Source organism: Opisthocomus hoazin, chromosome 2, assembly GCF_030867145.1.
Source record: "Opisthocomus hoazin isolate bOpiHoa1 chromosome 2, bOpiHoa1.hap1, whole genome shotgun sequence".
NCBI classification, from domain to species: Eukaryota; Metazoa; Chordata; class Aves; order Opisthocomiformes; family Opisthocomidae; genus Opisthocomus; species Opisthocomus hoazin.
The window spans coordinates 35010883-35026083 of NC_134415.1; the positions used below are offsets into that span (position 1 = coordinate 35010883).

The following is a 15201-nucleotide window of genomic DNA, read 5'->3' on the forward strand; positions in this document are numbered from 1 at the left end:
ATCCCCTGGAATCAATACAGGCTGGGAAATAAAGGGATTGAGAGAAGCCCTGAGGATAAGGACTTGGGGGTACTGGGGCATGACAAGCGGGATATGACCTGGCAATGTGTGCTCACAAGCCCAGAAGGCCAATCGCATCCTGGGCTGCATCAAGTGAAACATGGCCAGCAGGTCAAGGGAGGTGATTCTGCCCCTCTGCTCTGGTGAGACCCCACCTGAAGTCCTGAATCCAGCTCTGGAGCCCTCGGCACAGGAGAGACATGGACCTGTTGGAGTGGGTCCAGAGGAGGCCACAAAAATGATCCGAGGGCTGGAGCACCTCTCCTATGAGGAAAGGCTGAGAGGGTTGGGGTTGTTCAGCCTGGAGAAGAGAAGGCTGTGGCTTACTGCAGCCTTTCAGTACTTAAAGGGGGCTTGTAAGAAAGATGGGGACAATCTTTTTAGTAAGGCCTGTTGCAACAGGACAAGGAGCAATGGCTTTAAACTAAGGGAGGGTAGATTTAGACTAGATACAAGGAAGAAATCTTTTATGAGAGTGGTGAAACACTGGCACAGGTTGCCCAGAGAGGTAGTGGAGGCCCCATCCCTGGAAACATTCAAGGCCAGGTTGGATGGAGCTCTGAGCAACCTGATCTAGTGGAAGATGTCCCTGCTCACTGAAGGGGGGTTGGGCTGGATGACCCCTAAAGGTCCCTTCCAACCCAGAGCATTCTGTGATTCTTTAGATACGATTTATGGTGTCTGTTGGGTCTTTACACATAAGCCCTTGTGGAAGGCAGACGGGTGGGAATGCTCCCTCTTTGCAAGCAGGAATGAAATACTCTCCGTCCCCCTTTCCACTTGCCTCAGCTTGCTGTGCCCAGGCCAGCTTTCCCCTCGCATGCACTGGATGGGCCTGAGAGGCAGAAGTACCAGAGGAGGGAAACAAGATATGACTTGATGCTTATTTCTTAAAAGCAGACATTGGTCCATCTCTTTTATTTTTATTTTTTTTTTAACCTACTAATATCACTGAGTTAAGTTTCCCCTGTAGGATCTCATGGAAATATAGTTTCTTTTGCAATACTTGAAGTGATACGGTAGAGTCTAACAAAAGACTTGCCTTCATCACCGTATCAATATTTAAATCACGAATTACAGAATATATATGCGCTATTAATATATTTGATTTAGTGTTCATCTTAATATACTGGTAGGAGAACAACTGCTCTAATTAGTTTAGACAAAATCACAGCTATGTATCGTATGTTAATGATATCTTTCTAATTGTTACTCACTATATTGTGCTAAGAGAGCTTTAAGTTCGTTGTTAAATTTCCCAAGAGTGTTTTCCTCTGTTACGACTTTGCTGGAAATTACCCTCTGTATGGAACCACAACTCTTGAAATAAAGCATTAACTGAAGTAATTACCCACTTATACCAGCTGTATTTTAAGAACATTTGTTGAGGAAATACTTAATAGATCAGATTTATTTTGAAAAAAAGGGCTGTCTAAATCTGACACGGAGTATGGTTATACTTTCACAGATCTTGAGCTTCCAGAGACCTGTAAGTGTTCTTAGTCTGAGTGAATATACGATCTGGTGTGCTTAGAGGTAAGCGTATATGAGTATTAGTCCAGCAATGTTCCTGTGACCTTCCCCAGCGTATCTGAACAGAGAAACCCTCTTCCCTGTTTTTACCTGCTGGAGTTGTTCTGGCACCCAAGACAGCAAAGCAATATTGCCGCTGCTTGACTTTTCAGTGTTCGTGTCAGTTGGGTTTCTTGTTCTCCGTTTTCTTCCAGAAGGCTCTCTGGAAAGCTACCTGCTTTTACACTTATAAACTACTTGCAGCTAACGTAAGATTATTAACTACCCTCTGCCAGTGTTTGTTTAAACAGCTCTTCGTTAAACGTCAGAGTGTTTGTTTTCCTATTGCTTCAGTAGAAAAGCAATCATTTCCCTCCTTAGGCTCTTGACTGATTAAACAAAGAAGGGTTATTTGGTTTCCATTTCGAAGGCATGATCTTCACTCTTCTTAACCACTTTTCTGTACATCAATTCTAGTTTGAATTCAACCTGCTGGCATGCACATGGGAAGAGCTACAGACACTCTTGTAAAGAGCGCTGGTGCCTTTTGTAACCTGGCCTGAATACCTTCCCTGACTTTGCAGCACCACTTTTGCCTGGTACGTCCTAGGCTTGTCACGGCCTTTAGCATGGTTGCGTACAGTCGACTCATCCTGTTATCAACTAGTATGTCCACATCTTTGTGCTCTTCCCATCACTGCCAAACGGTGAGAAAAAAAAAAACAAAACACAGCAGAAAAAGTCGGTAGTTTGTGACCTGGAACTTGACTTCATGAGATCTGTCCTGATCCTGACTCATAATCTCTCCTGGTAATCCTCCTGCTCACCAGAAACTCCCTTTTGGCACAGCCTGTCCAAATAAAGGAAGAAAGTCAAGACTTGTCAGCTATGATATGTATTTCATCAATGCATGTTGCCATTCAGCTCGTTTTGCAGTTCTACAGGGTTGGTTTTTCTTGTTGAAAACAGCAGGGCCAGATCAAAGGTGTCCTTGCCTCCTGTCTTAATAGGAGATGCTACATTTGCCATTGTCCCACTTTATTGGAGTCATCAGAATGACTACCCTCAACCAAGTACTTGAATGTGCTCTTTCAGTGTTCAGAGAAGGACATCCAGTTTCTTCAAACCAGGTATGTCTGCCTGAGTTGTTTTTATGCTGGTTGCTGTAATCTCCATTTCCAAGCCATCTTGACTTTCCAAGCCCTAATGTGCAGCACACTAGTTTGGACTGAATACCTTTTTTTCTGTATCCATTCCAAAGATGCTGGTAGCAGCTGAGCACTCCGGTATTTTTATGCCTAGAGATGCAGGTTGGCCTCTATCAGACCAACCTCAGAAGCACTAATGTGCTTATGTGCTTTGCAGTTGGCAGGCAGGTGTTCAGAAAAACCTCTGTAGGTGCCTATATCAACCTTTACACAGCATCATTTTTAAAAATAGATTTTGTGCCTCAAAGGCTTTTTTTAAAATTTAATTAACTTGGTATCTTACTGAGATCCAGTAGTTCCCAGTTGTTTTAAATGCTAAAATTAGCTCAGCAAACTATATTCTCAGTTATTTTCAGTAACGGTACATTTTAACCTCTCTCATAAGCTTCCTGCATGTTTTCTGAACTGCTGGTGGAGGTTTCCATGCTCTGAATACCCAGTCAGACCTCCACAAATTACAGGCATTTTGCTTTTCTTTTGGCTCCAAGTAATTTGAAAAAACTAAAAATCCACCTGTTGAGTTTGACTGTGGTGTGCTGGCTGAAATGACCTGCTGTGTCGCGCAGCCTCTGTCAGCCCTTCTGTGGGGCAGGTAAGGTGTCGGCACAGCTGAGCCACTGCAAAAGAAAAGATGTTTCCCTCAATCTCCGAGTGGCTGCACTAGTCTGGCTATTAACTCGAGTGCGATCGTGTCGTATGCTACCTTAAAAAAAATGATGCCGCCGTGCTGCATGATGTCACCTTGACCCAATCATAACCCATTTTCTGTGAGCATAACGTTAACTCCCCAGAGAAGCATCCGCTGAGTGACAGCAGCATCCCATGCAGCCGTTGCTAAGCGACGAGGTTCGGCTTTCAGCAGGATCTAATTTTAAAGTATTTAACCCTAGATCTGTCAAGGCTCATTATTTCCAAGGTGGTTGTTAATCTCTACTTGTTGGTGTCCGACTTCGCAAATACCCTGGTTCTGGTAGCATTGCTTTTTTATTTATCATACATAGTGGCTCGTAACGAGGAGAAGCATAAGCACCCCAGGTGGATCTTGATACCAAATTTCATTGTGGTGCTGATCTATACACATAAATATGGGATGCAATTACAGGTAGAAAACAGTGCATTGTCATTCCGTGAATCTTCCTTTCCTTGCTGGCTCGTGCAAGTGGCTTGCACCTACTTCCTAAGGAACGCTGGTTTTCAAAGGAATGAATGCTTACAGATGGGCAGCTGACAATAACAATTAAGGTTCAATTTTTAGTACTGTTATGTGTCCTTTTACTTCTAGCTGAATTTCACCTAGGTTAAGAAGCTTGTCTTCTGTTCTAAAACCATTCCGATAAACTGCTGTCATTTTGAAATGTAGGGGGTTTTTTAATACTGGAAAACTTTAACTCTTCTAAATCATTACATGGAATATTTACAGATCATGATGAAGTTCTACAGAGTCTGTGGGTTTTTTGTAAATAGCTTTCTACATTTTATTTCTTTTTATAGTGTAGAGGCCTGGAAGCCTATTCCTGTATTTTACACACACACAAAAAAAGAAAATATTTCTGACTGTGTTATTCTTTGATTAATTTACTACACGTGTCCTTGTAAGCACACTCAAGTTTACTGCTAGCTTCTTAAAGGTATGTGATATTTCACTCAGCTGAAATAATGCTGCTTTTACTGGTCAGTACTATAACCACACAAAAGAAAAAAAAAAAACAAGAAAAACCACTGAGAACTGCACAAAACCCCACATAAAATGTAGTAAAATTTAAAAAGAAAAGATTGGACCATTCATATTTTTACCAATGCTGATACAGTCTGTCTCAGCCTCGTAATCCCCCCTAAGATTCTTCCTCCTCCCATTGTTAGGATTCAAACCCGACACTGCGTTGCTCCTCATGCTGTTTCTCCTTTCCAGTTCATCCTAATCCGGAAAGACAAACCTGTCTCCACCAGAGCACTTCTTCCAGCAGTCAATTTGATCATAATACTCCCCTGCTGCCTTCCGCTCCTCCTGGGGTGTCATCGTCCCCCCCCGTCTGCTGCTTCAAGTTCACATTTCCCATCGCTGGGCTTGCGATGTACAAATAACTGTTTATCACGTTCTCCTGCTGCCTGGCATGTTGTGCCTTCTCCCCGTGCTCTGTCTGTAAGGAACCCTGCCCCACATCTCCTCCACCCCTCTTCTTTTTCCACGACAGCCTTCACACAACGAAGACCTGGCTTTAGCACATTCCAAAAGTCAAAATTATTTCTGGAGGCGCCATAATCTTCTTAAAAATAAAAATGCTCATGAACAGGAAGAGTTCTGATTAAAATGTTCCCTAAACTACTGGTAAATCTGCCAGGTCTCTCTCCTTCCTCTGCTCACGTGTTTGTCCCTGGAGATTTGAGAAAATTAAGACAAATCCCTGCCATTTTTGCTGCAGGTAGTAGCTCTTGGTTTGCTGAGGTTACTCGCATGGGCTTGCAGGTCGGTGTCCACAACTGTTGTATGTGAGAGAGCACCCACTTCTCACTACAATCTCCATAACGCTCCTTCTCAATTCAGTCTTTTATCTTTCTCTATAAATTGGGCAATTTGTCTTTCACGATTTAATGTACATCAGTTTTATTTTTATTTCTCCAGCAAATGTGTAAGACTGTAGAATCTGAGTGCAGGCGGTCTTAGCTGGGGCAGCGTTTCTCAGCTATGGCCCCTGCAAGCATGAAGGGAAGCAACACAGGAACCGAGGCTGTAGAAGATGTGTAGACCTCCAACAAAAGATGGCAGAGCTAGGGAAGAGGTTTCATTTTCCTGGAAGAGGGGGAATTCTGCATTAAAAAAAAAAATGGAAGAAACGTAGACTTTTTCAGCTGTTACTCAGTTCTGCAGTTTCATGGAGCAAGTAAGGATTTGCTGTGAAGACACAGAAGCTGCTGCTGTTGCACCAAGGGCTGGTATGTGTTGTACCCAAGTGGAACGTGAGCTGCAGAGTCAACTCTGAATTATCACAGGCAGCTGCCTGCTCAGTTTTTCCCTCTTCTCGTTCTCAGCAATTTCTTTTTACATGAAGGCACCACTCCGCCAGCCATGCACACACCCTATAGATGACTCAAGCTATTTATCCTATGGGCTGGGAAGGGATGTGAGAGACAGAGACTTGTTTTCAGTTCTATTTTTAAATGCTACGGAAACACTGAAATTATGATAAAGACTACAAATAATTAAACTGTTCTGTGAAGTTCACATTTGTACATGCATACACTTTTTTCGAGTACTTGGCGCTTTTTTGATCAGAACAATCAGAAAGAGGTGAAAGGTTATATACAACAAATGGTTTGTTAGAGAGTCACGATGAGAAATCATGAGCGCATATCATGAGCGCATATCCTGCTGTTCATGCTTGCCGTTGCTAAGATAACAGAAACAAAACACCAGTTTAGGGTGTTTGCAGCTTCCGAGGATGTGGTTTATGCATTGCTTGTGATAGTCTGATGACTGAAGATGGCTCCTTTCCAATCATTTTTGAATTTTTTCCTGATCTTAGAAACGCTTTTGTTTTGAATACGTGTAAACATGTAAGCAATGACAATGAAGTTTATTTTCCCAAAGTACAGAAAACATCCTGGATGATTCAAAATATATTCTTGTTTATTTCTCTACCTGCACTTATTCACAGAGTATGTCAGTACAAGTTCTGACTAATCAGACAGAGGTGAAGGCACTGTTTGAGCAGGGAAGGGAGGATAAACGAGCTTGAAAATAGAACATATTGAAACAATCACTGTGATTCTTAAATAAATTATTTGTCTTGAGACAGCATCTAAAATTCAACACCCATTATACTAGCTGCTGAACAGACATAGGAAAATGACAGCCTCTGTTCTGCTGTGTATCCTTTGCTCTCCATTCTCCCCTCGAAAGCCAACAAGACAAGCAAAAATGCTCTGACCCTTGTAAAGGATTTCCTTGCCCAGCATGTCGTGTTTTAGCTTGTATTAAGTTCTGCTGCTGTAACATGTACTCACATGCGTGTGGGTGCATGTGCAGAAGGTAGTATTTTGGGGGTCCTGTGGCAACCACCCCACAGTGTTTGGCATTCCACCCACTTGACCTCTCACTCCGAACTTCTAATGACAGGATCAGTCCCGCGCAATTACGTACTGAGCCACTGACAAGGGGGCATTACGACACCGCGCTGCAGCAACACGCACCGTGCGCCTCTCCGGCGCAGTGGTTGGACAACCTTGCTCTCTAGGGAGAGATGAGTGTTAGGAAAGTGCTTGCAAGGAAACAGCACAATGAAGACATTTTTTCACAGCTGAAAGTAGGGGAAGTAGCACTGCAGTGGCAAAGACAAAAGGGTGAATCTGAGAATTTCCTACAAGAAACTTGGGGGAGGGGAGGGGAACCCAAGCCATGTAACTTCTGTTACCTGTATGTTTGGGGAACTCTGACTCAAGCAGTTCACCAAGTACCACCACGGAATGGCAATAAATTACAACGTTATATGTTCCTAACATTATAGGGAGTCCAGGATCCATGAGAAACTGGATGAGGGACAGGACCACTTTAAAATACAAGACACTGGCCTGATGCCTAAAATACATTGCAGGAGAACTGTTCTGATGAGCCCAAAAATCCTGCAGTCAGCTCCCAGCCTTACAGCAGTAAAAGCACTCAGCTTTTGATTCACTCTGTCAGCTTGTGTTTTAAGAAACTGGCATCATGTCCTATGACAAATGCCTTCTATAATGTACATTTGGATCTTGCCATTGTGGATGGATGCAGGCAAATAAATTCTGTATTCCTCCACCCTAAATGCTAGCTACCCAGTCAGAAACACCGTTGTTGTTAGTGGGAAGGCAATTCATTCTGCTACAACTAGGCACTGTAACTCCCCCAGCTCCCTTTCCCAGCTCTCAGCTGTGAAACCTCTCTGCCAGTGTTCATTGCACCAGGAACAAGGAGAAAATCTTATCACAAAAGCAACTTTGAACACAGCACGGATCATGAGTGCTGTATTTTGCAAAGTATGTTCAAAGCATTTCAGTCTAACTTTTCATGAAAGACACATCCTAGAAAATGCAAACTTTAAAATACAGGCTTAGAATGAAATTGTAAAGGTTTTTAGTAATTTTCCAGCATAAAATTTACTGCACTGACATGTGAGGACATACCACGCAAGGTATGTTGCCATTAACCCTGGTGTGTTGAAGGGCAATTGCAAACTCCATTTACTTCATTAAGAACTTCTATAGGGAATACACAATGGATTGGAAGGAGTAGTCTATGACGGCTCTAACATTAAAAATTAGAGCTTCCTTCTATCTTTTTCCAGTATTGCTGTTTAAGCTCTTCTGGTCATGCAGAACAGCAGCAAGATCATCTGGATGAATTGTGGTTTGCTTTTTTCCCCTCTTAGACTTCCTAAAAACGTGCAGTCTCTGTTCTTGGCAATAGGGATCAGCAACACATCCTCCAACACCGAGACTTCCTGTCGAGATACAAACATATTTACTAATCTGGCCACCATATCATATTTAGTGCTTGCCAGCTCCGCTACCGTGATAAGCAAAAGAATAGCACACACCATCCAAGCCTCAAGACTAAGGAAAAGGATGAGCTTCCGTTACAGGGGCCTACTATCTACTCCTGCTTCAGGGACACGAAGAGAATAGGAGGCAAGAAAATGATGATTTAGCACCTCTAGCACTACCCACTACTGAGGAAAGGCTATGAAGACACCATGCTGAAATCAAGTGGTAAAAAAATGATACCATGGAAACCGAACAAAAATAATCATTTGCCGTTACATCTCTATCCTAGACCAGGAAGCCCCTAACCTGCAAATCACCAGATGCTCAGCATACACTGGTGAAGTACCGTCACATTTCTGCCTTATTATTCTTTTCCTTACACCTCTGTTTCCAGCCATTTCCCAAAACAAAGTCCTGCCTTGCCCCGGTATCTGGCAGGACCAAATCCACCATTATGATGCTTTCAGATTCTGCTTCAAGGGTGCAGATGGTACACACACATTTACATGCTCGGCGAATCTGAGGATAAAGAAGAAGAAAACAGGAGGCAACCAGCAGAGTCCAAGCAGTCCCCGACGGAGGATGGCTGAACGGCGGAGCGGCTGAGAGGCGGCTCCGAAACAAAGGGACCTCCAGGCTGGAGGCAGCCGAGGCGGCCCCCCCGCCCGGGAACCACCGGGTGCAGACGCTCACAATGACCCCCCCGAGACTCTGGCATTTCCAGCTCCTGCACCTTGAGAGCGAATCGTGTCCGGCAGGAGCACGCCGTGTGCCCCGGCGACCCTCCCTCAGCATGTAACGGCGCCGGGGGACGAAGGCGGGAGGAAGAGACACACGCTGGCACCGACCAACACCCCCCGCCCCACCGCCCTCTCGGACACCGGCGTGACCGCCCCCCGCCGCCGCTGCGCGCCCCGGTGCCGCAGGTCCGGGCCCGGGGCTCCCCCTAGCGACAGCCCTGCCTCGGGCGGGGAGCCGCGGAACCGGCCCCGCCACGCTGCCCGGGCAGGGCACGGCGCCGGGGCACCGCCCGCGCCGCGATCCGCCGACACGGCCGCCCCCGCCCCCGGCCGCCGCCTCCCGGGCGGGCGCTGCTCCCGCGCGCGGACGGTGCTTTTTGGGCGGGGTGGGGCCCCGTAGCCTCGAGGCCGCGCGGGGCCCAGCGGCTGTTACTGTGGCAACGGAGGCGGCTAGGCTCACCTCCCCCCCTCTTGCTGCCCCGCCCTCCTCCGTGCCGCCATCTTGGAAGTTGCGTCAAGATGGTGGCGCCGGCGATTTAGAGCTCCGCCCTCCCACCCCTCGGCGTGCGGGGCGGTGTGGTGACGTCATCGCGTTCTCGCCCGCCTGAACGCGGAAGTGCGTCTCCCCTTGGCGGGCGTGCGGGGCCGGCGGGCTGCGTTAGCGCCGAGGCGGGGGCCGGCGGCGGGGAGATGGCGGCCGCCGCGGAGCTGCAGGGGAAGTACCAGAAGCTGGCTCAGGAGTACTCCAAGGTATCGGCCGCCGGAGCTCGGCCCCGCCGCTCCCTGCGCGCCGGCTGTTACGCGCCGAGCGGCCGCCTCTCTGAGGGGAGGGAGCCCGGCCCGCCGGGCTGCTCCGCCCCGGTGCCGCCGCGGGGCCCTGAGCTCTCCCGCCCGGCGCGGCTGCCCTCGGCCCGGTGCTGAGCCGGGGGCTGGCCGGGACCGACGCGCTGGGGTCTGCGGCGGCGGGGAGCGCTTGGGGCCGCAGGGCCGCCTCCTGGGAGGTGAAGGCGAGCTTGGGCAGGCAGGGGAGGTCCGAGTTGGCGGGTGCTTTGGGAACGCGGCGTTGCCGAGCGCTGGCGGGGCAAGCCGGCGTGAGGAGCACGGTGGCCTTGTCTGCAAAGCAACCAGCAGGACAATTAGGGGGTTCAGCTACGCCAGGGAAGTGACACTGGCCGTGCTTTCCCTTGCTTCTCCACGCCTCAGGCGTGAGGCTTAGTTAGCTTTTTGGCTGTGAACATTTGTTCAGGTCGTGGTCCTGTGCCTTACCCCTAGACTCTGAGTTTGCTTGGACTGGTGGATGTGGGAGTGCAGTGGTGTCGGTAGTGCTTGCACTGGTGCTGCAGTCTGATGGAATTGAGGATGCTGGATTCCACACTTGCCTCGTGTCTGTTCCCATTCCTCTGCAGCTGCCCTCGGTGGCTTTGCTTCCCTTTTCTCGTGCTGCTTAAGGGATAATTTGCAAAGACTTATGGCCCACAGCAGAGAATGCCTTTCCTTTCCAAGATTCTCGAGATGATTTCCTAAATGGTGGAGCCTTGCTTAATACAGAACTCTTCATTGTTGTTTCTTCACTAAAAGGAAGAGGAGACCATTGGTCTTGAATGGCATGGTTCTTCAGTGGCCTTGGGGAAGAAAGCCAGTGCTTTATTTTTGTGTAGCCCAGTATCAGAGTGTTTGGCAGAAGGCACTTGACTGTATTTGACACCTTTCCCTAGATTACAGAACTATGCGTCTTTAAGTACTGTTCTCCTTGGAACTGCTGTAAAAAACCCTCTACAGAATCAAAATCTTTCACACGTTTATTTTTTTAAGGCGTCCACAAAATCATTTTAAGAAAACTGAATTAACTTTGTGACTTTGTAGGTCACAGAGTTCATATTACTTGTTACTTTCTGCAGTGGCTCTGCTGTACCTTGGAGATTAAAAATGGCACAGGTTAAGGCAATTGAGGGACTTAGCTGCTTGATTCCTGAATGAAACTTTGCAGTGTGGACCTTTTGACTATAGCTTCTGAAAGTTCCAACTGCTGGATCCTCTTTCTTTTAGTATTGTGGTGTTCAAAAGCTTTCTTTGAACTTCATCTTGCAACTTTCAGCCTGTGATGTTTCATTGATTCTCTGTGGGAACTATATTTTGGTCTCATCCCACTTCTTGTGCAACAACTCCAGGGCATTGTGGTATCTCCTTTGCAGATAACTCCTTTTTGTGGAAATGATCAGTGGTTCGACTGGCTGTTTATTGTGTGCAGGTAGAAATGGAGAGTAGCCCTGGGAAGCTATTCGCATGTTCACTTAATTGTGTTGTGGAAGCCAAGGAGAGAGGTAGGCAAGAGTTTGATAGACTCAAGAAGCGCCGAGGGAAGTACCTGCCAAAGGATTGCTTTCCCTCTCGGTTCACAGAGCAGCCCAGAAAAAGGGTGTGTGTTTTCAGAGTCTCTTCTTACCTTTGAGTTGTAGCTTCTGTCTCTCTTGCACAACCCTGACGGAAGTGGTAGTCAAAAGGCTCTTTTCAGCTCATGACAGACTTTGGTGGATCACACTTCAGCTTAGGTATCTCAATGCAGCATGATTGAGGTAGTTCATTTGGTGTTTCATCATTGCACCCGACATGTTCCTGCATTAGTCGATGTGGCAGAAAAAAGGCGTAGAAAACTACTGCGCTGCTTTTTCTTGCCGGGGACACCCCGTGCTGGAAGGTCTTTCTATGGTCATCTAGCAAGTTTCTTCTCTTGCCTATGTGATGCCTGTGGGAATACTGCAGGATGAAAGCCTGTGCTTAGCAATGTCAACTGACTTTTGACCTTTCAAATATGTTCGGTCATCAGACTGAAAGGATTAGCCATTGCTGTTTTGCATGGAGTCTTGCCTTTTATGCATCTGCTAGAGGTATTCCAAAACACTATACAAACCCTTTTAATTTATATCTGCAACAGCTGGACTCAAACATGTCAAATGAATACAAACTGCCATTGAAGAAACCAGGATTCCAGCAATTATCAAGGAATGGGAAGATGGAACTGTCGGTATCCTCATTGCTGCAGGGTAGAGGTACTCTGTGAAGTGACTGGGAAATAGATTTCTTCAATATCACTTTTCACTACAGTGGTTTTTAGCTCAGATTTGTGAACTATATAAGTAAGTCTTAGAGGGCTTTTTCTGATATGGTTTTTATGCATTTTCCTGAAGTATTTGTCAAGCTGTTCTCTATGGATCATCTGCTGCTACTGGCAATAAGTATTTTTGCATTAGAGTATAGTTAAGCTCTTCTTGAACTGATACAGATTTTGACTTTATTGTGAGCCCTACTTATGTTCCAGAACCAGTCATGAGCAGTTTTGGAGAGAAGAGTGGAGAGATAGAAGTAGCAGTGAATACGAGCAAGAACTTGATTAGTCAAGGAAGAAGTTGAAACTTTTCCATATTTGTTCACTGTTCTTCAAACCTTAACTATATTTAAGTTATTAATCTTCCAACATGCTTGTTGAGTAAGAATTATGTTCTATTTGACCCAAATATTCAGATAGTGAAGTAACTTCTTGTTTCTTGGCAATTCAACATATGAATTGGATACCTTTTTTCAACCTGATACCACTGCTGTCTACCTGAACAGAACGCTTTAAAAAGTATCCACATCTGGTGCTCCCACAAGAGAACACGATGCTTTACGCACAGTGTAATGAATGGCTTTTATTTATTCCTTTGTCTTGCATAGTTATTGGTGTCTCTTATTTTTCAGCTTCGAGCTCAGAACCAAGTACTGAAAAAAGGGGTTGTAGATGAGCAAGCAAACTCTGCTTCTCTGAAGGTAATCTCAAAAACGTGTATTAAGCTGTGACAGAATAGGTAAACAGGAATGTTTTTTACTCAAAGTATTGTGATTAAAGGAATAAAGAAGGAACTTGATTTAATAACAGAATTTCTGTTCTGCAACCAGTCTTCATTGTTCTCTGTGGGCATTGACATTTTCAGTGTAAGGTTGCTTCTTAAACTTGCGGAATGAAGTACCTATCTGAGTGTGATCTGTGGGCAGCTCAATGAGGTGAAATCTGTTTTTTAGTTTAAAAGCAATACTCTTTGCTTCTTCAGTGTTCAAATAGCGAAGAAAGCAATTTTTTAATGCGTTCTTTTTTTAATGTGATACTTCTTATTAAAAGCATGTGTGAAAGGAAGTGTGGAAGTTTTAAAATTAAACTTCTTGGTCATTCAGGAGCAACTGAAGATGAAGGATCAGTCACTGAGAAAACTGCAACAAGAAATGGACAGCTTGACCTTTCGAAATCAGCAGCTTGCCAAGCGGGTGGAGTTACTTCAAGATGAACTTGCATTAAGTGAAGCTAGGGGCAAGAAGAACAAGGTATGTGCTAATGGCAAAAAACCTGCCTAGCAGATGCCTGCTCCTCACCTGTCAATGTCTTACCCTGATTTCTAGCAGTAGTTGCTTTGTGTCAAGGGTTGAGCTGCATGTTCTTGTCAGAACTTGTGTTATTAACTGATGTTAGTGAAAATACCTGCAAAACAGGCATAATGCTGATACGTATAATACATGCTGAGTAGTTCCGTACGTTTTTCTATTGCGTCAGCTAACTGATACTGAATTGCTGGTTCCCTTTACCAGATATATATTAAGTGTCCAAACAGCTGGAAAAGATCTTGGAGCTCTGCAATTAATCTACTGCTATAAAGAAAACTGATCACCCCTCATTTTCCATCCCCATCTCCTTGCTTTGTAATTTTGATGTCGATGGTTAACTCTTCAGCCCACAGTCATAGCTTTTCTAGTTGGCTTATACGTGAATCTTGTTAAATGCTTTGAAATCTAAATTTTTAGCTAGTATTCCTTAAGTTATTTCAAAATAACTGATTAATTTCAGTACTAAGATCTTTCTTTGCCAAAATGCTTGCTGATTAAACCTGGTTATACCATGTTCTAAGATCAGCAATGTCTTCTGTAGGTAACATCAGAATTCCAGGGGTGGTGTGTGTGGAGTTAAATAGGGCTCAAGCATCCTTAGCAACCTTCCTCTTAATTACTGTCATCTTTCCTTTTTGGTTAGCCAAATACTCTAACTATCAAGACTGACATTAAAGAAATCATTCAACTGATAGTAATATTATAATATTCCTTTTTCCCTAAACTTTTGTGATTTTTTTTTTTTTTTTTCTTTGCTATCCAGTTCCTGGATAGTACCTCTGACTTACACTATTCACACACTGTAACAGATTGCCCTTTAAAATGCAGTTCGACCCTTTTTGTTCTTTTATTTCATGTTATGTAACTTATTGCTTTACTAGACAGGTTTCCAGATTTTGGAGGACCTCAGCCTGGCTTCAGTAGCTTTGCAAAATATTGCCACTTTCCTGTTCAGCTATTGGCATGCACAGTTCTGTGTTTCTTTTTTCTTTAGAAGTGCTTGTCCTACCTCTTATGTATGTTTCCTTTAGTTTTAACTATAGGGCCTCATTGAGTATATACGTTGTGTTGAACGTACCCCTACTGAATTCCATGTCGCCCTTACTTTAGAGACTTGCTATTGGGAGACCATGTAAATCACCTCTAAAACTATTTAGATTAAGATTTGAATAGATGATCTGTGTCAGACTACAATCCTTTTAGGAGAGCATATGCCCGTATCTCAGGTGTTGTAGTTTGTAGGCTGACATCAAATGCAGAGGTGGCTTAGCTGTCCCAAACACTTGAAGTTTGGTGTTATGTTTTGTAATGTAAACAGTCTCCCTTTTGCTTGGTAATGGTATTACCTTTGTTCAGTAGTGTGGTAGGGCAGAGAAGCAGTGTGGGATTCACTGGTGGTCTCTGAGTCTTTTGGATGAAATGGGTGAAAACTGAGGTCACAGCTGGCAGAGAGATGTCTGTATTCTCAGGGTGGTTGGTGGACAGTGAAGACCCTGTGTTTTCCAGTGCTGCCTTGTGCTACAGCCTGCTGTGGGATAGTGCGCTTTCGGTGATTATTCCTGGTCCCTGCTGAGACCAGACCAACTTACACCTGCACACGTGGTGGGGGGAGATATGCCTTATGCACATCTCCCAAACCAAATAAGCCTGTGCGCGTAGGGTTTTGTATTCTTGACTGCATGAAATCATTCAGAAATGGTGTCAAATGGCATCTGCCCATACAAGCAATTTCATGTGTGTATGAATGTGACGCCTGA

At 45.0% G+C, this 15201-nt stretch overlaps 1 protein-coding gene across 3 annotated transcripts in view; it reads left to right on the forward strand.

The window, feature by feature from the left end:
• The first annotated feature begins 9630 nt into the window (after positions 1-9630).
• The window catches only part of PPP1R21 (protein phosphatase 1 regulatory subunit 21), a 35592-nt gene continuing 30021 nt past the window's right edge, over positions 9631-15201 (forward strand). Inside the window, exons 1-4 of one of the 3 annotated variants that reach the window (XM_075413158.1) lie at positions 9740-9784; positions 11967-12081; positions 12770-12838; positions 13241-13387. In XM_075413158.1, the coding sequence (XP_075269273.1) occupies positions 12037-12081; positions 12770-12838; positions 13241-13387 (261 nt within the window). In that variant the 5' untranslated portion in view covers positions 9740-9784; positions 11967-12036. Of the gene's footprint in view, positions 9785-11966; positions 12082-12769; positions 12839-13240; positions 13388-15201 lie in introns of all 3 variants that reach the window. The other 2 variants (XM_075413161.1, XM_075413159.1) reach the window with 2 other exon arrangements.